The 23,977-nt window shown below is 37.5% G+C and overlaps 1 protein-coding gene across 2 annotated transcripts; it reads left to right on the plus strand.

Annotated features, from left to right (window-relative positions):
- The first annotated feature begins 191 nt into the window (after positions 1 to 191).
- On the plus strand, positions 192 to 23,703 carry golga3 (golgin A3). 2 transcript variants are annotated; one of them, XM_079816229.1, is made up of 24 exons: positions 192 to 270; positions 2,126 to 2,409; positions 4,872 to 5,138; positions 7,167 to 7,279; positions 7,961 to 8,670; positions 8,795 to 8,906; positions 9,556 to 9,862; positions 10,376 to 10,578; positions 11,216 to 11,353; positions 11,476 to 11,637; positions 12,596 to 12,964; positions 13,056 to 13,133; positions 14,022 to 14,285; positions 14,745 to 14,839; positions 15,122 to 15,338; positions 16,367 to 16,510; positions 17,468 to 17,665; positions 17,773 to 17,889; positions 18,011 to 18,150; positions 18,440 to 18,572; positions 19,965 to 20,087; positions 20,187 to 20,351; positions 20,460 to 20,614; positions 21,587 to 23,703. In XM_079816229.1, the coding sequence occupies exons 2-24, from the start codon at positions 2,277 to 2,279 to the stop codon at positions 21,747 to 21,749; spliced, it is 4,506 nt and encodes a 1,501-aa protein (XP_079672355.1). In that variant the 5' UTR covers positions 192 to 270; positions 2,126 to 2,276; the 3' UTR covers positions 21,750 to 23,703. The 2 variants fall into 2 exon arrangements, with proteins under 2 accessions (XP_079672355.1, XP_079672356.1); XM_079816230.1 differs by having other exon boundaries at positions 210 to 270; positions 4,872 to 5,015.
- The last annotated feature ends 274 nt before the right edge of the window (positions 23,704 to 23,977 follow it).

A 23,977-nucleotide genomic window follows, 5' to 3' on the forward strand; every position in this document is an offset into this window, starting at 1 on the left:
ATATAGACGAAAAACATTGCAGCATAATGTATATTTATTTTAGATACGTACACCCACAACTGGTCAGAATTGAATTATATTTATTAACTGGTTATTGCGATATTAGATTGTTAATCGATATATAGGTGATTTTAAAATCTATAGATTATTAGCTACGCAGCATCTGAACTCTATGCGGAACCTTTATCGTTGAGGAAACCGTTGTGAGACGGATCTGTTTGAAGGACGGAACCTAAACAGCCACGTAGAATAGGCAGGAACACGTCTAAGGTTGGTGCTTGATTACCTTTTTATCATCTCTTCTAATCACCATACTAATTGTTCACCATTTCACGTGACGATTGCTATGCAGAAGCGTGGTCGTGTGTCGGTGTCAAGCATCAGTTGCATACGGTTTTTAGATGTCGTGCGATGTGGCTAAGTAGCTAAAAGGCGGATGCTAATGAGATCAGAGATTTATAATAATATACTCACTTTGACTCTGAATCTCTAGGGATTTTTCACTTTTTCCGTACTGCTTATTATTTATTATGATTGACGTGTTTGTTGCTGTGCTTTCATTTTCAGTTCATTACATTAAAAGAGGAGACATTATCTCTGTGTTGAGTGACAGTTAATCAAACATGCGGCTGACAGTCTGACCTGTCATATGTGAGTTTGGGAATGACGTATATTTAGGTTGATTTTAAAGTAATGTCAGCTTCGTTTGCATGTCTGATAAGTCTTAAATCGCACTAGTCTATAGTTAGACTCGTGTTGATGGTTAGTCTAATCCTCCAGCCTTGTGTGACACACAAATCTCATTCCTCCACCATAATGATGTGTCTCATTGTGCAATAAGAACAAAAATAGTACAAAAGCACTAAAACAGTATAATATGCTGTTAGTTACTAGCCTGTCATGCCACTAAACTATAATAACTAGGATAACGCAAACTACAGTGCTGAACATTTTATATAAGGAAGAAGATATGCAGAAGTGTGAAGGAGTATGCTTCTTTCATTTTCTCATACATGTGTTTTCCTTGGCTATAGCTCAGTATGAGTCATCACCACCTGTCAGCAATAATGTGTCCAATATTTAGTATAAATATTGACAAATAAAGCATTCACTTCAGTGAGTGAATGGAGACTAAATAATTAGTTTAAAGCAGATTTTTAGTGCATTTTTTAGTTTATTTATTTTCTTCTCAATAAGACAGACAACCTTTGTGTTGACAGCCCAAAGTGTTGACAGCTGACTGTGTTGGCATATTTTGCATATTTTGCATATCAGGCATGCATTAAATAATACAGGAACTATTTACTAATGCATTGGTAACCTAATTAAAAAGTGATTTAAATTTTTTTATATTATATTTCCTCCTCCATAAGAGACATTTGTGTTACTTTTTTATTATTATTTAACATTTAAATCCATATGATGTATTGAGCTGTGGTTGGAGTTGTCATTTAAACCACGCTTGTTTATAAGTTAAAAGTATTTTCCCCCTTTCTTTCCCCAAATTTGAGGTGGTGTGGCTGGCATGTTAAAGGTTGTAGGTTCAAATCCCATGTTTGTAAAAGAAGAAAAAAAAACCTGTGATTTTTAGCAGGACCGAGAGAAAAGCTATTTGTAGGTTTTTGAGGGCACTTCATACAAACACATGACCAAAGAAAGAATTAAACAGCTAGTGCCTCTTCCAGTAACAATGACATAAGTATGTCACTGGTCACCGTGATTTTCCCTACCCTACCTAACCGTACTACCCATAACTTATCCCTAAAATCAGAGGGAAATGATAAGTGAAAAACACTGATGCATCTAGCCCTGGTTGTAAGCCTAAACTTGACATAAACTGTAAACTTATCCCTCAAAATTGTTTGGTGGATTGGAATGTTGTTCCATGATCAACAGAGATGTTGATTCAGGAACATGTTGAATCCCGTTCACTGGATGTCTCCATTTTGTCCTTGATCAAGACATTTAATCTTAGATTGCAAATGTCCCTGTAATTATTCATAATGTCAGATGATTTAGCATCATTGGCATGACCAAATGATCAATTGGTTATTAATCATTGTTGCCTTTACTGTTCAATGAACCTTGAACTCTTCTCACAGTATGGATGACTTTCATTCCTCAGGTTCACCAAGGACCGTAGCCGTTTGCACCATCCAGGCCAGCCTGCAGTCTCAACCAAAGTTTACCGAGCATGAAGTAAAGGTGAATTGCACTAGTGAGATCCAGCTCATTTTTATGGATGCTAGAAGAACAGCATCTGTATTTCAAGAGATATGGAAAATGGAAATAAAGAAACAGCCTCAATTGAGGCCATCCCTCAGCAGCTGAATGCACAACATCCAGACAGCAATACTGTAGAATCTCTGAAGTCGGAGAGATCACTCGTATTGGAGAAAATCCCTAATGGTGAGTGTTATTTTGAGATTAAATTTGATGGATGGTGTTCTAAGTCAGGGGTTTTCAAACAGGGGGCTGCAAGAGTGTGAAGAGTTTAGAGAAATTAGAGTCTCTCCCTCCTGACTTGGAATTGGCCATCTTTGGCTATTCGGACACAGTTTCCTCTTTGCCTTATTATTTGCAGCTGGCATTATTGCTGGGCATGGTTGTGGCCAAGAGAATTATATTAAGAGATTGGAAAGCCACGGTTCCCCCATGTTTTCAGAGATGGCTTGCTGAGATGGTCTCTGTCGTAAACCTATAGGATGTAATGAAGCAAAGTCTTGTGTTAATTTACCCTGGGGTCCCTTCCTCCAACGTTTACAAGATAGCAGAACTTACATTTTTTAACACATCTGTTACTATGATTATTGTGCTGATTTAGATCCCCCTCTTCCTCCTTTGTACTTTATTTAGGCACTTACGTCATTTGTCATGTTTGTTTACCTTTGTTGTTCTTATAACTAATGAAAGCAATATTTAGAGAATAAATAAAACAAAATTGATTAAATAAAATAAAACAATTATTCAAATGTATAAGTAAACAACAAAATAATACATCTAACAGGACAGTTCTATAATAAGTACAAAAAAAGAGTAACGTAAAGAAACAATGTTTTTAAAATAATATTTTATGCATATTTATAATATTTTAGTTTAGTATAAAGCGGGTCTTTATACATGAAAATGTGTAGCTGTCTTTTAATTTCTAGAATTTGGGTCCCTCACATGAGTATGATCATATTTGATCCGTGGCATCTAACAGATCGAAAACCCTTGTTCTAAATATTGCAGTTAGATGACTGGATTCATCAACATTGAGGCTGTTTATTTGTGCATTATTCATCCTTTCCCAGATGTGTATATACGGTAAATGTACAGTTTATGCTCAAAATGTGAGCGTATGCAGGATTCACTGATAAGCTTGTCTTATGAGAGTTGTTGTGTTCAGTTCATTCACAACATGGCAAGATTTCAAAGTGAACATTTGCTGTTTACTGCGTCACTTGGCTTTGAGAGGTTTTTTTCTTCCCACTTTTCAGTGCCATTTGTTACCTTAAATAAGTGTTTTTCTCTCTCTAGATACTGTACATCCACAAACTTCCCCCTCACTTTCAGTGTCAGTTTCCTGAACGGTCACTGTAGCTCGATTAGGCTGTTTGACTTGTTCTGCAAGACTTGCACACAGGAGAATATTTAGGCTATATGCTGGTCTCTAAGTATGAATGTTGTGAATGACCAAAAAGCACAAATCATAACCTCATAACACAGATATACAGGCTAATTTGGGTTGCGCTTTGTACTTGCGCAAAGTAACATTTTACCCATAAAGAAAAGAATAATGCTTTAGACAAATACGTTCAAAATGATCTCGACATAATGAGAGATGGTCCCACTTAATGGTGGGCTATTCACTTTATCTCAGTATCTCAGACACCGTTCTGTCTGTGGAATAAATTAATCATGGATGACAAATATGTCTATGAATGGGCCAGTGTTTTCTACAGAATTGTTGGTAACACTTTTACAATCCGTTCAATTTGTTAACATTAGTTAAATGCATTAGTTAACATGAACTAACAATGAAAAATACTTGTAAAGCATATATATATATATATATATGTAAAATGCATCATCATCATTTTGACATTTACTTATACAATATTAAAATCAAAAGTTGTATCTGTTATTAATATTATTAATAACACTTTACAATAAGGTTTATTAGTTAGTTTATTAGTTAGGTAATTATTAGGTAACATTAGTTAACATGAACTAATAATGAACTGCTTTATGTATCTTTGTTAATGTTAATTTCAACATTTACCAATACTTTATTAAAATTGTTAGCATTAGTTAATGCACTGTGAACAAACCATGAACAGCTGGATTTTTATTAACTAACGTTAACAAGGATTAACAAATACAGTAAGAAATATACTGCACATGGTTAGTTTATGTTAATTAATACATTAATTAATGTTAAATAATGAAACCTTATTGTAAAGTGTTACCATATTATTTCATGGACATGAGCTAACATGAACTAACAATGAGTAGTTGTATTTTTAATAGCCAATAACAAACGTATTGCACCTTAATGTAAAGTCTTACCAAATAGTCTTTGTGTGGAGTGAAGCATAAAAAGTGCTCTTTTGGCTAATACATTTTTTTAAATAGATACATTTTATTTGATCACATTTTACTTAATTTTAATCATTTTAAATACAATCCTTTTCATTTAAAACTCTGTTGTAAGTGTTTGTTTTTTAGCTAGGCCTACAGTTGTTAAATGACCAGTTAGTCATTACATTTTTCTTGTGTTTCTGTTAATTTATATGGTCCATAGATGTCCATATATTGGCCCGTAAAACACACAAAAACACCTGTAAATGTAAAGCTGTTTGCTGAATCCCTTCTCTTTGCCGTAGGTCATGTCAAAGCAGAGCTGTTGCCAAACGGAGAGGCCGTGGTGGAGTGTCAGGAAGCTCACAGAGGCAGCACCCCACCTCTGGCAACTCCTTCCCCGGGCAGCCGCCTTGCCGACTCCCCCTTGAGCGCAGAACTGGATCCAGGTGTGGCCTCTTTCCCTGACAGCCTAGAGAAGTCTGAAGCAGCTCTTGCAGAGGGCTCTGTTCACAAGGGTGACGCATTGCAATCGCTCAGACTAAGTATTCCTATGCAGGAGACTGAATTGTGTAAGCATACGATACTGGATAACCCCCCCCCAACCCCCCACCCCCCTCCGAATCACCCTCTTCCCTTCCTGTTGTGTTGTAATTCCCCCCAGTTTGGCTTTTGAGGCTGATTTAGGCTAACCCTCCCCATTTGGTGAACCCGTTTTTGCTTGCTTCTCCGTTTTGTCTTGCAGAGAGATTTTAGTGGGAATCTTTTTATTGCATAATGCCCCCTAATTAATTAATTAAAGGCTAATTAGTCTCTCCTGTGATTGTTGGTGCTTTGATTTCTGACAATTCTGTGCTAGCAATACTGGGGTTGTTGTGCTAGTTGGTGATTCAGGAAAAGTTAAGCTTTTCTCTGAAAACAAGATGCACGTTGTTTTGCCAGTATCTAAGTTAATTTGGATTGGATGTGAAATATGGCTGAACTAATAACTAACTGACGCAGAAACTGAAGTGTGCTTTTTTCTTTCCGACTAAGGCAGATGGAATGGCTCATTATGGGTTGCAGAGATCACATGGTGTTTGGTCTGCCAGGACGAGCATGAAGCTTCACTCTTAAGTCTAGGGATGGGAATCATGAGACATTTGAATGATTCTGGTTCCATTTCCACTTTACAATTTCCTTAATGATTCTAATGACTGATTCTTCTAGTAAGTTTCCTCTGGAAAATGCTCAGCAGCCTGGCTATTATTAATTTCAGATTTGAACAGAACAGTAATAAAAAAAAAAAAGATTTTATTATACAGTTCCAACAAAACAAAAAAAAACACCATATTTATTCCTTCTAGTAACATACTTATTTAGACCCATACTTAGAATTTTAGTTTTTCTGTGGTTTTTTACCTAAACATACACTGCCTGGCCAAAACAAAAAATCGCTGTTTGGATTTAAATAGGCATATGCTTAAGAGTCAATGGCTGTTAGCATGCACAAATTTTTGTCAATCCGAATGAATTGAATCTAATTGCAATCCGTTTACATGTACTCTAAACATTGTAATCTGATTCAAAAATCTGTTTATATGTGCTTTATATACATTCCGATTAACTTTTGCGTACGCGCTCTGCCTGTGAAGTCATATCAATTCCGATTGGGCCGTCAATCCGATTACAAATGGATTATTTGGGTGCATGTAAATGTAGTCAATGATTGGATCATTATTGCAGTGATAATTATGTTTCTAGCATGTTATATGTTTGGCAACAGTTCTTCTAACCGTAATTGATGGAGTGTGTAGCTTTTCATTTCTTAAAAAAAACATGTAGGAAGACACATCATGGCCATGTACCAGGATGACAATGTCAAGATGCATCAGGCTCAAATTGTGACAGAATGGTTGGGAGGGAAAGGGAATCATTTTCACACATGAATTGGCACCTCTGAGTCCAGACCTTAAATTCATTGAAAGTCTTTGGGATGTGCTGGAGGAGACTTTACAGAGTGCTTGACTCTTGCATTGTTAATACAATATCTTGACCAAAAATGTATGCACCTCTTGATGGAAATATCATCACAACATTTATTTCCATGGAGTACCCACTCCATCAATTAGGGTAAGAAGAAGTTTTGCCAAACATATAACATGCTAGTAAAATAATAATTACTGGAATAATGATCCAATCATAGACTCTTAAGCATTTGCCTATTTAAATCCAAAAAGCAACTTTTCTTTGGCCAGTACAAGTCACCAAAAGATGCATTTACACAGAACTGTTAATTGCATTAAAACTGTTAATAATGTGCAAAAATAAGACGCTTGCTCATCATCATCACAACTGTAAAAAGATTAAAAAAGATTGCGTTATAACAGAACCAGTAAGTTCTTGTATTTAAAAAGAAAAAATGGAACCAGTTGTCAATTTCCATCCCTAGAAACGGCATTGTCAAACAAGCATGTTTCAGGATTGAGGATTTCTCGTATAATCAATAGCCTGTTGCATTCAATCCAATACAGCTTGGTTGACAATATCTGAACTTTTCACCTGCCTAATTTTATGTAGCAAGAGTGTTTGTGCATTTGTTGACTCTGTCTTTCTTGTAGCTTCAAAAGAGCCATCAGTGGAGATGGAAAATGAAGAAAAAATTCGCCAGGAAGCTCGTCGGCGTCTAGAGGAACAGCTCAAACAATACAGAGTACAGCGGCACACAGAGAGAGTGAGTCAGCTAATGAGAACTGTCAGTTTCTATGAAATTACTGATATTGAATTAAATGAATAGTTTGGCAAAAAATTTAAATTGCCATAATTTACTCACCCTCATTACATGTTGACTTTCTTTTTTTCGTGGAGCACAAAAGTTTCCTTACAGTGAAAGTGAATGAGACTGGAGACGGTCAAGCACCAAACATGACAAAAAGGCACCATAAAAGTAGTCCACATTCCTTGTGTGCTATATTTCAAATCTTCTTAAGTCATAAAATAATTTAGTTTGAAGAAGAGACCAAATTTTAAGTCATTAATCTCTGAAAATTTGCCACCGCTCTCAAGTGTATTTAAATATGGCACATGAAGAAGCATCACACTAAATTGACTTCAAGAATGCTAAACGATTCGTTTATCTTAATTTTTTTGTTTGCTATTCACCATTTATTTATTTATTTTAACATTCTCATTACTTTTGTGTTCCTTGGTAAAAAAAAAAAAAAAAAGAAAGACAATTGGAATAATATGAAGGTGAGTGAATTTTTGGGTAAAATATTACTTTAATATTAGCTATAGATTGACTTGATTGACTTAATGTTAGACATAGATAAACCATTCAGTGTTTGTCCAGTTTTTACTATTGTTCTCCTGTTTTTGTCTTACTGTTTAATCATCATTTCTTTGTCTCGTTCAGACCAGGAGGTCCACTCCTAAGAGCCGCCTATTTAGCACTTTGGACCCAGAGCTCATGCTCCATCCCGAGGGTCTCCCGAGGGCCAGTACCGTTGCCATGACTACGGAATATTCTTTCATGCGCACCAGTGTTCCTCGTGGTCCCAAACTGGGAAGCCTGGGAATCCCTTCCAACAAGGATAAGAAGTCCAAATCATCTCGCTCCAACAAGATCCACTCTCTCGCTGACTACAAAACTCCAGAATCTGACGTTAAAAGCTCAGAGGCACCTGGTGGGGTAGTTTCTAGGTCTGCCGACTCATCGTTTAGCTCGCTGCATTCCTCCATCAGCTCAGTATCCACCATTTCACAAATCAGCATCAACTCAGAGACCAACTCCCATTTGGAATCATCTCAGCTAATCAGAGACAATGTCTCTGAGGTGGATGGCAGCGAATCAGGTTTCAGAGCTGACGGCAATGACAGCGATAGCTCGTCCTATAGTAGTGTGTCTACTACAGGGACAAATAATAGGTTAGCTGCGATAGTGAACAGGCCAAAGGCACCATATACTGTTGAAGGGAGAGAAATTGCTCCAGAAGCCATGGGCCACTTTCCATCACTGCAGGAAGTCCTGCAGGCAGCCACTGAAGAGAGACACATGGAAGAGCTGGAGCAGGAAAGAGAGGACAGCGCAGAGCCTCGCAGTCGCAGGGACAGCTTCTCCAGCAGGTATGGGCCCGCAATTTCCTCCGGTTAGTCCATTCCCTAAATATTTTTAGACCCTTAGGAGAACATTATTATCTATCATGAAACCAGCCAATTAAACCTTCATGATTGAATTATGTGTTTTCAGTGTGTCATATGGGAGTTCTGTGATGGGGACTCATGATGAGATGCTGCAAGTGCTGAAAGAGAAAATGAGGTTAGAAGGACAACTGGAGTCTCTTTCCTCTGAGGCCAATCAGGTGAGTTAATTGTCCCATTTCATCCAATATTTGCTATTTGCTATATTAGTAAACAACTCATGCACAACATTACTGCAATATAGCTATTTATTTATTTTATTTACTTATTTTAATTATTGATTAGAACATCTATTTTATATCTTTAATTCTTTCCTGTAATCCTATTATAGTATTTTTTTTTTTTAAATGTAATTCATTCCTGTGATGGCAAAGCTGAAGTTATGATGCTCATGAATAGGGATGCTCATTACTCCAGTCTGCAGTGTCACATGATCCTTCAGAAATCATTCTAAAATGCTGAATTGGTGCTCAAGAAACGTTTCTTATCATCAATGTTGAAAACGTTTGAGCTGCTTCATATTTTTTTGGGAAACTGTGATACTTTTTTTCCAGAATTTTTTGATTAATAGCAAGTTCAAAAAACAGCATTTATTTGAAATAGAATTGTATTGTAAAATTATTTATAAATGTGTTTAACATCACTTTTGATGAATTTAACGCATCCTTGATGAATAAACGTATTAATAATAAAAAAAAAATCTTACTGACCTAGTATATACATTTTTATCTTTATCAGTTGTTACAAATATACTTCTTAAAAACATGGTTGAAACCACATGGATCATCTAAAACCATCCTCCATTTCCAGGCTCTGAAAGAAAAAACTGAGCTCCAGGCACAGCTGGCTACAGTAAATGCTCAGATGCGGGTCCAGGTGGAGCAAACCCAGGCCAGTCAGGAGAGGCAAAGCACCCTCACCTCTGAGGTCACCACGCTACGCTCCAACTGCTCTGCACTGGAGAAGGCTATGGTGGATCTCCAGGCCAATCTGGAGGGAAAGAATGCCAGCCTGGCCTCACTGGGCAATGACCTGCAGCTGGCTGAAGAGCAGTACCAGAGGCTGATGGTCAAAGTGGAGGAGATGCAGCAGAGCATGAGTTCCAGGGACAACACAGGTGAGGCGGTAGCTGTACATGTCAGGGTGGAGCTTGATCAGTTGGTATACTCAACATCAGTCTTAATTTTTTAACTTTACAACGTTATTGAACTGAACTGAACCAACACTGAACTTGAGTTGACTTGACTATAATTACTCAGGACGGTTAACATGGTGATATTGCTTTTGCCCACTAATAACATACCAGTAGGTTTTAATACATTTAGTGCACTGTGAACTATTTCAATTACTGTTAAAAATGATCTAGTAATTGTCCAAAATATTGGCCAAGGTGATTGATTGGCTTTTTTTGTTGAAAAACCCATAACTGTGCTCACTTGACTGGTCAACAGAAGTGGCCTTGAGCGGAGTGTAAAAGTGGACTTCAATGATTTAATATCCTGTTGCGCCTTCTCATAGGCCATGATCAGCGGCTAGTCAACATCAAGTTTAAGTCATGGCAGAGCATTAAAGTTGACTCGTCTGTGCAACCCCGATTACAATACCATGTTTGTCGTTTTTTTCCACTTAGTCTCAGAGTTGCGGCAGCAGATGGGAGGCCTGCAAACACAGCTTCAGCGGGTCCAGAATGAGAGGACCGCTCTGCAGAGCAGACTAAAGACCTCGCAGGCAGAAGTGGACTCCCTGCAGCAGCTCCGCCTCTGGTACCAGCAGCAATTGTCAATGGCACAGGAGGCACGTGTGCGACTGCAGGGGGAGATGGCAAATATGCAGGTATAATGGCCCGCTATGGTCATGTTGTGAGCTAGTAGGTATCATTGCAAGATCTGTAAAAGATTCTGTAAACAAAGATGTTATAGGTGAAGTGTGAAGGAGTATGAATTAGTTTTCCCATAATATGTATACTACCATTTTCAGCTTTGAGTCAGTAAGATTTTTTAAATCTTTTTGAAAGAACTCTTATGGTCACCAAGGCTGCATTTATTTGATCAACAATACAGTAAAATAGTGAAGCATTATTACAAAATAGCCGTTTTCTATTTTAATATATTTTAAAGTGTAATTTATTCCTTTGGAGGCAAAGCTGAATTTTCAGCAGCATTACTCAGTGTCACATGACACTTCAGAAATCATTCTAAAATGCTGATTTGGTGATCAAGAAGCATTTCTTATTATTATCAATGTTGAAAATATTTGTGCTACTAATATGTGAAAAAAGAACTACATTTGCATCATTATAAATGTCTTTATTGTAACTTTTGATCAATTCAATGCATCCTTGCTGAAGTAAAGTACTGAACCCAAACTTTTGAACGGTAGTATATGCATTCAAAATCCTGTGTTTATCAGAAAGGATCAGATGCGGAATGGCCAATCTGTAGTGTGCATTTGTTTGTATATTTACTTTCAGGCCGGTCAAATGACTCAGATTGGTGTGTTGGAAAATCTGAAGATGGATAACGTTACTCTGTCTCACAAACTGACAGAGACAAAACATCGCTCTATAAAAGAGAAGGAACGGATTGCTGTACAGCTACAGAGTATAGAGGTCTGGCATTATATTTAATTTTTTACTTGAATTAATAAACAAGGAAAAAGTTGAAGAAGGAAGATGAAATTTGATTACATCTAAAAAGCATACGCAATAATAATAGACTGATTCTTATCCAGGCGGACATGTTGACTCAAGAAGTGGCCATACATCAAATCCAGGAGGCAAAGACGATGGTGGAGGAAGATCTTCAGCAAAAGCTGGAAGAGTTTGAGGAGGAGCGAGAGCATCTTCTCAAACTTGCCAATACAGCCACAACACTGGAGAGAGAGCTAGAGCAGGTATCTAAAAGCTAGCATATACACACGCACACACACAGTTGTAGGTTCAAACCAATCAACATTGTGCTCTTGAACCCTTAATCCCAGGTTGCTCCATTCTTGTAATATGTTATTTTGAATTAGCAACCCCTAATAATGGAAAGTCAAGTTAACTTTTTTTATATAGCGCTTTATACAATACAGCAGCTTTACAGGGATAAACAGGAAAGTTATGATCAATGATGCAAACAGAATTAAAGTAAACAGTCTTTATTCAGTTGAAATTAGTTCAGTGTTGATTCAGTTCGGTTCAATAACTGTGTAAAGTACATCCATTATGAAATGAATGAACTGACACTATAAGTGCTTTATAACTGAATTGAACTCAAGTCAATAATAGGGCAGAATATTAAGTGTCCCCAACTAACCAACCCAAACTCCATTGTTAGTAGTTAGGGGGTAGTCCTCTTGCTGATAACGTTTCTTTAGTCGTTCGTCAACCCTGCAGACTGAACCAATGGATTGATATAATTCAGAATATTTCATCCAGTTCCTTCTGCTTGAAGATCAGTTTACATTACACCAGCATTTGGTGGGGAGGACTTGAAGCTGGCCATAGGGTCTGTGCAGAGGACTTCTCTGGTTCTCATGGTCTTTGCTGATGATCTGTGCCGATCTAGTCGACAAGGTCTTTGCAGGGGATCTGTCTATATGGCTCATCTAGTTGTCATGGTCTCCTCTGACATTCAGGGCTGTTGTTGTCGTCTCTAGGTGAAGGTCCACCATCTGGTCTGGATACGGGCCAGATCCGGCTGAGTACAGTAACCTCGGGATAGGGATGATGAGACAGACTAATATTAGTGTAGATGCCATTCCTCTTACGATGTAACAAGTACATCAGATGTTATGGGAAGTGTTCCCGGTTGACCTAATTTATGCAGCCTAATGACTCAAACGACTCAAATTCTTCTCCATCCAGGTCAAACTCGTTCTCTCCCAAAAAGACGCCCAGCTGGAGTTGCTTCAGCGTGAGCACCTAGAGCTGATGAAGCAGCTCACCACTACTCAGGAGACCCTCCAAACCAAAGAACAGGCCCTTAATCAGCTGGAGGCCCGTTACCAGGAGCTCCAGGCCCAGCTGGAGGAGCTACATACTGACACCACAGCTAAAGAGGAAACCCTGCAATATCTCCAAAATGAGAAAATAGTCCTGGAAGTGGCTCTGCAGGCCGCACGGGCAGATAAGAGCGAGCTGGATGAAGGAGCAGAAAGACTTGGAGAGGAAGTGCTGTTGGCCTCGGACACTCTTGACCAGCTTAGACAGGAAGTGCAAGTTAAAGCAACCCAGGTGAGAGGTTTGAATTTGAGTGATGGGCTTTTTTGTAACTAGAACATTATGGTGGGTTCAGATTGCATTTATCCCCCTTTCTCTCCATAAGATTGAAGCTCTACAGCAAGAGAATGGCACCCTCAAAAAACAAGCACAGAAACTGAAAGAGCAGTTCATGCAGCAAAAGGTAAGTGGACCAAAGTTCCTTCAAAATGTACACTCAAAATATTGAATTTATTTAATTAAGATTTATGCATTTGAATTGCATATAAAATGTCTATACATTTGGATTACACAGTTTTAAACAAACTAATATGCATATTTGTCAGTCATACACAGTTGCCCTTGCTCAAAAAATCATGGCATAGTTTATTAACTACTTGCTTATATTTTATTTAAATCATATTTAAAAAAATGGATTTATTCAAATTGCTTAGAATCAGCATAAATAATTTTTTGTGAAAACAATTATATATTGCTAGCTGTGGAACAAGCAATATTCAATTCGTTAAAATGTATGAGACTAAAACAAATTGGATTTATTGATGGTAAATATAAAAAAAAGTGTTTATTGCCTATTTAAAACACATTCTGTTCATTAGTACTATTATAGAAATCTTATCTGTTTCTTACTGGTTTAATGGTAACACATTACAATAAGGTTCATTAGTTAACTACATTAGTTAACATGAACTAATAATGAACTGCACTTATAAAGCGTTTATTAACGTTGTTAATGTTAATTTCAAGATTTACTAATGCATTATTAAAATCTTGTTAACATTAGTTAATGCACTGTGAACTAACATGAACGAACCATGAACAGCTGGATTTTACTGTATTTTTCAACTATTGCTGAACAGAGGTCTTGTTCATGGTTAGTTCATGTTAACTAATGTTAACTAATACAACCTTTTTGTAAAGTGTTACCGGTTTGATTTATGTATGACTGTTAATTATAATATTATAAAGAGGTTCTACCACAAAAAATATACACCTAATGCTTGTGAATCAACAAAATAGTCAAATGAGATTTGGAAGAAGTGTCCTTAATCTACCGTACTCTTTCCTGCAGGTGATGGTTGAAGCTTACCGTAGAGACGCCAGCTCCAAAGAACAGTTGATCTCAGAGTTGAAGGCTTCTAAAAAGCGTCTGGTGGCGGAGGTGAAGGACCTGAAGCAGGAGCTGTTAAGAATGCAGGGAGAAAAGAAGAGTGCAGAGCAGGAACAGGATCGCCTTCAGAAGGAAGTGGAGAGAGTCCAGAAGCAGATGAACAACCTGGAAGCTCATTTACAATCTGTACAGACAGAGAGAGACCAACTTGACTCTCAGCTGCAGGTACACGCCAACTGCATTACGAAGATCATCTCAGCTGCAAGGATACAGCCTTTTTCCTACATAAACTTTTGTTCAAATGTTTGGGATCAGTGATTTTCTTTTTAAACAAATTAACTTTTATTCTGCAAGTATGCATTAAATTGATCAAACGTGACAGTAAAGTAATATTTATAATGTTACAAAAAAAAAAATGCTGTTATTTTGAACTTTCTATTCATCAAATAATCCTGAAAATATGTATCAGTTACCACAAATATATTTTTTCCATCCCAGGAATAAATTACATTTTAAATATATTGAAATTGAAAACAAATTATAATAATATTTCACAATATTACTGTTTTACTGTATTTTTGTGAGCATCAAAGCCTTTTTTAAATACGAAAAAGTATTACCAACCCCAAACTTTTGAACAGTAGTGTATGTAGCATATTTTGACACTCTATGTTGTTGCTTCAGTCTCTTCAGTTTGACCAGAACCATCTGGCATCAGTGACTGAAGAGAATGAAAATCTGAGGAAGAGGATTGAACAAATGCAAAATGAAGCCAAGACGTGAGTCATAATCACACCGCCTCTACTGCCATAAGGGTTTCCATAGTGATAGTTTGCTGCTCAGTCTTTGACATCACTGATATGTGATGTGACATATAAACAAAACTGCCGAAGTGTTCCACCAGCTTTACATGTTTGCTTATGAATTAAACCATGGGTGATTGGGATTTATTTTTCCTATTTTAACTATTTACTAAAATTAAAAATGACCAATAGTAGTGCGAAGAAGACCAAAAAATCTTGTCTTACTTGCTGTTATGCACCTGCTTTTTCCTCTACCAGGGCTATCACAGAGCAGAAGGTGAGGATGAAGCGTTTGGGCACAGATTTGACCAGTGCACAGAAAGATATGAAGGCCAAGCATAAGGCCTATGAGAATGCAGTTGGCATTCTGAGCCGCAGGCTACAGGAAGCTCTCGCCACCAAAGAGACAGCTGAGGCTGAAATTGACAAACTCAGAGCTCAGGTTTCAGAGGGAGGAAATAGCCAGGAACTTCAGGTAAACTAGTAGTGATGGTCTACGATATAAACACAAAGTTAAAAGAGTTGCATACATCCTGAAAGCATTGGGACACATTGATTATAATTATTTTGTTGTTAAGGATTAGTTCACTTCTAAATAAACTTTTGCTGATCATTTACTCACCCCCATGTCATCCAAGATGTCCATGTCTTTCTTTCTGCAGTCGAAAATAAATGAAGGTTTTTGATGAAAACATTCCAGGATTTTTCTCCATATAATGGACTTCAATGGGCTCCAAATGGTTCAAGGTCCAAATGACAATTTCAGTACAGCTTCAACGTGCTTTAAACGATACCAGACGATGAATAAGGGTCTCATCTAGCGAAACGATCAGTTTCTGCGAGAAACCGAGCAGTATTTATGCTATTATTTTACCTCTTATCAGACGAACGCGATCATCTCTGAGCTTCGCCATAACATCCGCTAAGTGAGGTCAAAATACGACCGTGGTCATAGATATATCGATCGTAGATGCCTCATTCTACTGATCCGTGCAGGTGCTAATGAGGCATCTACGTGTACATCTATGACCATGCTCGTATTTTGACCTCACTTAGCGGAAGTTATGGCGGAGCTCAGAGATGATTACGTTCGTCTGATAAGAGGTAAAATAATAGCATAAATACTGCTCGGTTTCTCGCAGAAACTGATTGTTTCGCTAGATGAGACCCTTATTCATCATCTGGTATCGTTTAAAGCCCTTTGAAGCTGTACTGAAACTGTCATTTGGACCTTGAACCGTTTGGAGCCCATTGAAGTCCATTATATGGAGAAAAATCCTGGAATGTTTTCATCAAAAACCTTAATTTCTTTTTGACTGCAGAAAGAAAGACATGGACATCTTGGATGACATGGGGGTGAGTAAATTATCAGCAAACGTTTTAAAACTTTAGTATTAAAGTGAACTAATCCTTTAAAATCTTGACGTATTGTAGTCCACGAGTAACTACAGTGTATCTTCTTTTCTAATAACTGATAACAGTATTTTTTTGTCATTGCTTCAGGCCAAGGTGGAGTCCCTGCAGAGAGAGCTGGAGGCAGTGAGCCAGAGTAAAGCCATGCTGGAGAAAGAGCTACAGGAGGTCATCAACCTCACCAGCACTGAGCTGGAGGAATATCAGGAGAAAGTAATGGAACTGGAAGACGAGGTGAGAGAGAACTTATTCTTAATGGCAAATAAAACACTTGTTGTTCAAGACAAGGTTTAATTGAATACAAATAGCAACCTTGCTTAAAAAAAAAAGATGTTTGCTTGCTGAATAAATACACTACTGTTCAAAAGTTTGGGGTTGGTAAGATTTTGTTTTTGAAAGAGGTCTCTTATGCGTACCAAGGCTTCATTTATTTGATCAAAAATGCTGTACATGTTTTTGTGAACTATTAATACAATTTCAAATAGCTATTTTCTATTTTAATATATTTTAAAATATAATTTTCAGCTACCATTACTCCATTTTACAGTGTCACATGATCCTTCAGAAATCACTGAATAGAAATGAAAATTGAAAAGAATGAAAAGAAATAAAAGAAATCTTACTGGCCCTAAACCTTTGAATGATGTATATGTATGTGTTTCCCCATTATTCAATTCTTAGTGTTATAATAGCACAATAATTTAATCAACTCTGATCTGTATACTGATTTGTTCATTTCTTTTATGTTTGTAAAAAATAAATGGTGTCCTCCTTGCTCCAAAAATTTCCTTTTATTTAATTAAAATACCAGTAATATGATGATCCAAGATTTTTGGAGTAAGTGAGTTCTATATAATGGACAGTCCATTGCAATTTGTGAAAGAATAATTTGCTACGTTTATATAGCGCTTTTCTGGGTACTCCAAAGCACCTTACATATAGAAGGGGAGAATCTCCTCAACCACCACCAATGTGCGGCTTCCACCTGAACGATGCGACCGCAGCCATATTGCGCCAGAACGCCCACCACACACCAGCTTATTGGTGGAGAGGAGACTGAGTGATGAAGCCAATCAGTAGTATATGGGGATTAATAGGAGGCCATGATGAACAGAGGTCAATGGGTAAATTTGGTGAGGAAGAAGTGGTGTTATCAAAATTTAAGAAATGTTTTGTTCATTTTTTTCACAGCTCCAAGAGTCACGAAATTTTAAAAAGAGAATTCGTCGCATGGAAGATGCTAACAAGAAACTTGCGCTTGAGCTAGAGCATGAGAAAGGGAAACTTACCGGGCTTGGAAAATCCCACAGTGCATTGCGGGAACATGCTAATATTCTAGAGGCTGCACTGGCAAAGAGAGAAGCAGATCTTGTCCAACTCAACTTGCAGGTGTGATGCGACCTGTCATGTCGTCAACTTAAATAAGTGGAATTTAATGTTTTTTACAAATTTAATTAACATTTTTGTTTTAACATCTCTGTAATCTTCCACTCCAGGTTCAGGCAGTATTAAAGCGTAAAGAAGAGGAGGACCAGCAGATGAAACAGTTGGTGCAAACGCTGCAGGCTGCTCTGGAGAAGGAGAAAATAAAAGTCAAGGATCTGACAGAGCAGGTTAATATATATAGTTTAACATCTGCATGACTTTTTCAGTTCCCCTTGAGAACTCCCGAAGGCTTTGGTTTATTTTTTTATGTGCATGTGTGTGACCTGTGTGTTTGTGCGCTTTGTTCAGGTGGCGGAGGCCAAGCTGGAGGCAGCTCATAACCGCAGGCACTACAGGGCAGCCATGCTGGAACTCGGTGAGATCAAGAAAGATCTGCAGGCCAAAGAAGAGCTTGTCAAAGCCCTGCAGAAAGAGGCTAAGACACTTGCGTAAGTTTTCCTGACACTCTGGGTTATAGTATCACAGCTGCCTCGGAAACTCATAATATAGAACTACTGCCACACATCAAGATATCTTTATGAGGTCCAGCTATTCTAGAGTGATGTACTGATGGTTGTAAGATAACGTGGAGAACTGAAAACTCGGCAATGGAGATCAATGCCTAAATTGCTTGATTAACTTCTCTGATTTATGATAATGAGAAGATGCATGTGACTTCTTAGATTGTGTTGGTGTCTTTTGTGAATTTTCTTTTCTTGGTCTCTCTCTCTCTGACAGAGCTCAAGATGAGAAACACTCTGAGGAGGTTTCTCATTTCCAGGAGGAATTAGCTGATGCACACGCTCAACTCCAGATCCTTCAAAAACAACTTGAAGATGAGCTCAACAAACAGCCCCTCACTAACCAAGAGGTACAGTGCGGCTTTGTTGTATAATCTAGTCAGCTACCTCGCTGTTTGGAATTTTTCACCGAGATTCTTGTAATATATGTCTGTTCTGCCTTAAAATGCTGTGTGGATAGGCAGGCTGCATTGTTTCAGAACCAAAGTGTGACTTAAAGGTCCCATGGCATGGATTTTTTATTTTATTTTATAATATATCCTGAGGTGTACTTATATTGTTAGTATGGTTTTTACATAAAAAAATGTCATTCAGTGATACCTTTTTTCTATTCATGACTTCAGTGAAAACGCCCACTGTTGTGATTGGCTGACATCTTTGCATTTGAAATTAGTATTAGATTATGTGCCGGAGGGGGCGTGGTTTATCGAGGCACCGTCTGACTCTGCAAGCACTGCCAGTCCAGAGATAGACAGACTGTGCACTTGTGGACCAGAAAGACTGAGAGCTGGAGAAAAATAGCACAGAAAGTTTTATTATACCGAGTTGTTGAGAGCGCTGTGAGCGCGAGTTTATTTTGTTTGTATCTGAGAATTCTGAATGAACACGAGTCGATATATATATATATATATATATATATATATATATATATATATATATATATATAATCAAACAAATCTCAACTGCATTATTGTTAATATAATTACAGAATGTAAGCTATATTACCACCCAGCCGACCACCCAAAATCTGCTAAATGCGACTATAAGGCATGAAGATATTAAAGTATTTTAAACATTAACATCATGCTTTTCTGTAAAGAATTTTGAAACGATGTGTATTGTGAAGGGCGCTATACAAATATATTTGATTTGACATTATCTTAATAGTGAACACTCATAAAAAAATCTTTTACTAGTTATTTTAAGCAACTAGTAATTTTAAGTTTTTAGTCATTTTAGTACTAATATAATATTTATGTATGCAGAAGTTATAACATACTTCCTTTTCCCGTTTTTTTCACCATAAATCCGTTGCCTCGCCATGGCCAAACCATTTGAGATATCAAAAATCCACTTACGATTTTTGTATCCTCAATGAGTTTGGTGGCAATCGGAAGAATCGCAGAGGAGTATATACAATTCCAGAGCATGCATTTTTCAAACAACCCATAATAGCAGACTTCCTGTTGGGCTGTTGTATTGTTTGGCTCAATGAGATCTATACGTGTATGAAGTTTGTTTACTGTAGGTTAAAAGCCCCCCCCCCCCCCCCCCCCCCCCCCCGGTGTGCCCGGCCCTGATGGCCAACGATTCCAACGTGTGCAAAGTTGGAAGTTCAAGAGTTTTTGTGCATGTTAAGGGCCCCAAAAATGCCCAAAAGGACCTTAGGAAAACGCTGCTTGGGCCCTAAAAATACTTCACTACATATATATAAAAAATACTGTATTCCTGTCCCCTTGCAGGTGGAGGATCTGAAGTGGGAGGTTGAACAGAGGCAGCGGGAGATTGAGACGCAAAAACAGCAGATGGAGATGGTGGAACAGTGTCACCATAGAGAGATGGACACCATGCAGGACATGCTACAGGTGTGTTGCTTTATTCAGTCAGGTTCTGTTGTGAAAATGTGTATTATGAATACTTTTTTTCTGAATTCTGGGCTATTTTTTGTTTGACGTGATGTGTAGAGGATAAAGGTGGAGCTAGAGATGGTTCAGGAGGACCTCAGCGGCGCGCGGAAGGATAAATTCATGCTCCAGGCTAAAGTTGGAGAGCTGAGGAGCAGCATGAAGACTGTTCTTCAGCAGAACAACCAGCTCAAACAGGACCTCAAAAACAGCAGGCTCAGAAAGGTAAGACGAATGCTCATTTTCATGTGAACTTTAGACAGTATGTAGGTTTGCAATATGCACAAGTGTGTAATGGAATATTTTCTCTCAATATTTCTGTCCCCACACCAGCGGATGGATCTAAAGGGTGAATCGACCCCAGTGACGCCAGTAAAAATCCCAGACTGCCCTGTTCCGGCCTCACTTTTGGATGAACTGTTGAAGCCCTCAACATCCGTCAATAAAGAACCTCTCAATAATCTCCACAACTGTTTGAAACAGCTAAAGTAAGACTTGCACACATCATACCATAACTTTCTGTTTGAAAACTAGAGGAGAGTGAGCACCCTGTAACACTGTCCCACTATTAGGACAAACTATGCAATTCCATGCAATTAGCAGGGGAAAATATATTTGGCTTTATTGTGTTTATTTAGTTTCAAGCAGCAATTAGTTTGAAAATGTACTATATACCATTCAATAATTCGGGGTCAGTATGTTTTAAAAATTAATACTTTTTTTCAGCAAGGACAGTAGAGACATTCATAATGTTACAAAAGATTTCTGTTTTAAATATTTGCTGTTCTTTTGAACTTTCTGTTCATCCAAGAATCCCGAAAAAATCATCATGGTTTCGACTAAGCATATTTCTTGAGCACCAAATCAGCATATTAGAATGATTTCTGAAGGATCATGTGACACTGAAGATTGGAGTAGTGATGTTGACAATTCAGCTTTACTATCACGGGAATAAATGTCATTTTAAGATGTATTAAAATAGATAGCATTTATTTGAGATAATAATATTAATAATGGAATAATATTTCACAATATTAATGCTTTTTCCTATATTTTTTGACCCAGTAAATACAGTCTTGTTGACCATAAGAGGCATCTTTTAAAAACATTAAAACATCTTTCTGACCCCAAATTTTTGAACGGTAGTGTATATTATTAATTTATAATATGTATTGTAATCATTTTTTATAATTGATATATTTTATTTTGTAGGCCTATTGACAAAATCATTTAGTTTTACTTTATAGATCTGATACAATATCATATATTCATGATGGCACAAGATCACATATATATATATACCTGAGGTTTAAAATTAATGTGAAAAAAAGGAGAAATAATTTGAACCACACACACAAAAAGAAATAAATAAATGAATAAAGCTGCCACAATTACACAACAGATGGCGTTCACTTTGTGGGCGTCTCCTTTCTCACTCCTCTGATGGTCATTTCTCGTAGGCAGGAGATGGACAGCCTTCAGAAGCAGATGGAGGAACACACGGTCACGGTGACGTCACTGGCCAGCGCAGAGGAGGAGCTCCAAAAGCTAGGGCTCCATGAAGATATCAGCAACGATTTGTCTAATAATGATGAGATACCGGGGGAGATGCAGCCCTCGTAATACACAAAGAATCCCTTTAAGACGCTGAGGAGAGAGTTCGGTTTTATCTTCATGGGCACTTTCAAGTTTCTTTTTTTATTTCTTATCAACTGCCAACATTTGGCTTTATCCCTACCTAACCAAGATTGTTCGGGTGAAACAAAGTCTTTCTCTATACCACAGCTTTAATTTCGTGGGGGTCATTTTGGTGTTCGTTTATTTTGTAATTACTTTTATCACTATTTATTTTCAGTTTAACGAATAGAGCTGCTCTCTCTCTCTCTCTATCTCTATCTAGTCTATCTGATCTGTTTATCTCGCTTGCAGTTTCACAGTAGTCACCCACCTGACGCTCAGCTTTGATTTAGTTTTCTTTCTCATCTCATTAGAGGTGCAGAAAGAGGTTTGTGAGGGCTACTGCTAGGCTGCTTAGTCCCGCAGGAGTGAACAAAACCGCAAATGTGATCTACAGCAGACATCCAGGGATTCCAGTGTTATAGTAACTAGTGACCTATTGACCTAATTGGTCAGGTGTATATTCGACATATCCGTCTGGTGGTAGTTCTCACTTCCTGCATGGAGAATTCAGCAGCTGAACTGTTCTTCCATTCCTCTGTGCCTGTGAATGAGCTGACCTCTCATTCCATCACTGGACAGATGCCTGATCTAGAGCTGTTCCCTGCAATATAATTACAATACAATACAAGGCCCCCATATGAAGCATTTTAAAGCACAGATCAGCCCAGAATGTTTTGTTTTTCCCCAAAAAACTTAAATTTTCCAGGCCTCAAATCAAGTCTAGAGCGATGTCTACTACATGCGTTCTGCACTGTGTTCTGCGTTACCCATTAGTTTAGGTCCACTGTTTTGTAACACACTGGGACCTTGAGGATGCGCTTACAATATTATGCTTCACATCACAGCCTCTTTCTGACTCAAACTCAGGACCTGAAGCCCCAGGAATGCAAGTGTGGGACTGGGAAAAGTGGCCCTTTTTGTACAGGGTTATATCTCATACATCAGGTCATCCAATATCAATAGTATCTGTTTGTTGTGTACGGTCTGCAGATGTGAAATCCCATACAAAAGGTCTTGATAACGGCTGTCGGAGTTCGACTTGTTCTCTTTAGGGCTGCGCCTTAAAATGAATCCAATATGGAAACCTTTAAATACTACTAAAAATCGCTTGAATGAATTTATAAATAAATATTTCTGTTTGAGACATCTTGGGAAATAATGTAAAATAGGTTGAATGTGCTCTTGAAAGCGGTGTTGAGTGTGTTGATGTATGTATATTTATAATATATATGAAAGGTGTTGACTTATATTGCACAATTGATAAAAGAAAGCAAGCTTACTGACTTTCAGGTATGGAAAGATGTAAAATATGACTTTTTGATGGAGAGATCTTGCCATTTTTTGCCAGTGTTGATATGTTCTCTTATTTAAAAACATTTTTTGCATCCCAAAATTCTCAAGGATAGTTTGTCATCATCACAGCCTTAATTGTTGGAGATATATGCGACTATATTTTGAATAATGTCTTTTAATTAGGTGTAAAAAATTGTTCTTTCCCCTGATGTGTTCATTTCACCAACTCCACCTGTTGGTTGTTTATGTGGAGCTGGACTTAAAATTGTAATTGGCTTGAACTGTTTCAAGTGTGTTCTGACATGATGACATTGATCTCCATAATACTGCTTTAAATGACATAATGGGAAATGAAGCTTTACACGCTAACATGTACATTTATATTCAAAGGATTAATACATATTCAGCAAAAGGGAGGAAACGGTTTTTAATTGACTCAAAACATGTGTGTTCATTTCTGTACTGACTAAAAGCACGAGTTTCTGTTCAATGTTTACAAAAAAGTGACTTTCAATTCTTCGCTTGCTAAGCATTTTTATGGAATGTACCATATTGAGTGTAAAATATAAATCATTCTGTAAAATGACCACAGCTGCTTTTATTCAATGTTGTTTAGATGTGATTTTTTTTTACTCACAAAAACTCAGATTCCAATTTCCTATTATATTACATTACATTGTTACATTACATTATATTACATTTATTATTTTAGCAGAATTTACAAATTGACAGTAACTGCCTATTGTTGCTTGAAGACATTCTGCTTTGAATTAGTTTAGTCGTTAAAATGCAATATACATATATTTTGAAATTGTTATAAATGCTGACCTATTTGGAATGAAATACCATATTTTTCGTATTGCAGTATAGACTACTTA

Source organism: Gobio gobio (genome assembly GCF_949357685.1).
Source record: "Gobio gobio genome assembly, chromosome: 4".
Taxonomy (NCBI): Eukaryota; Metazoa; Chordata; class Actinopteri; order Cypriniformes; family Gobionidae; genus Gobio; species Gobio gobio.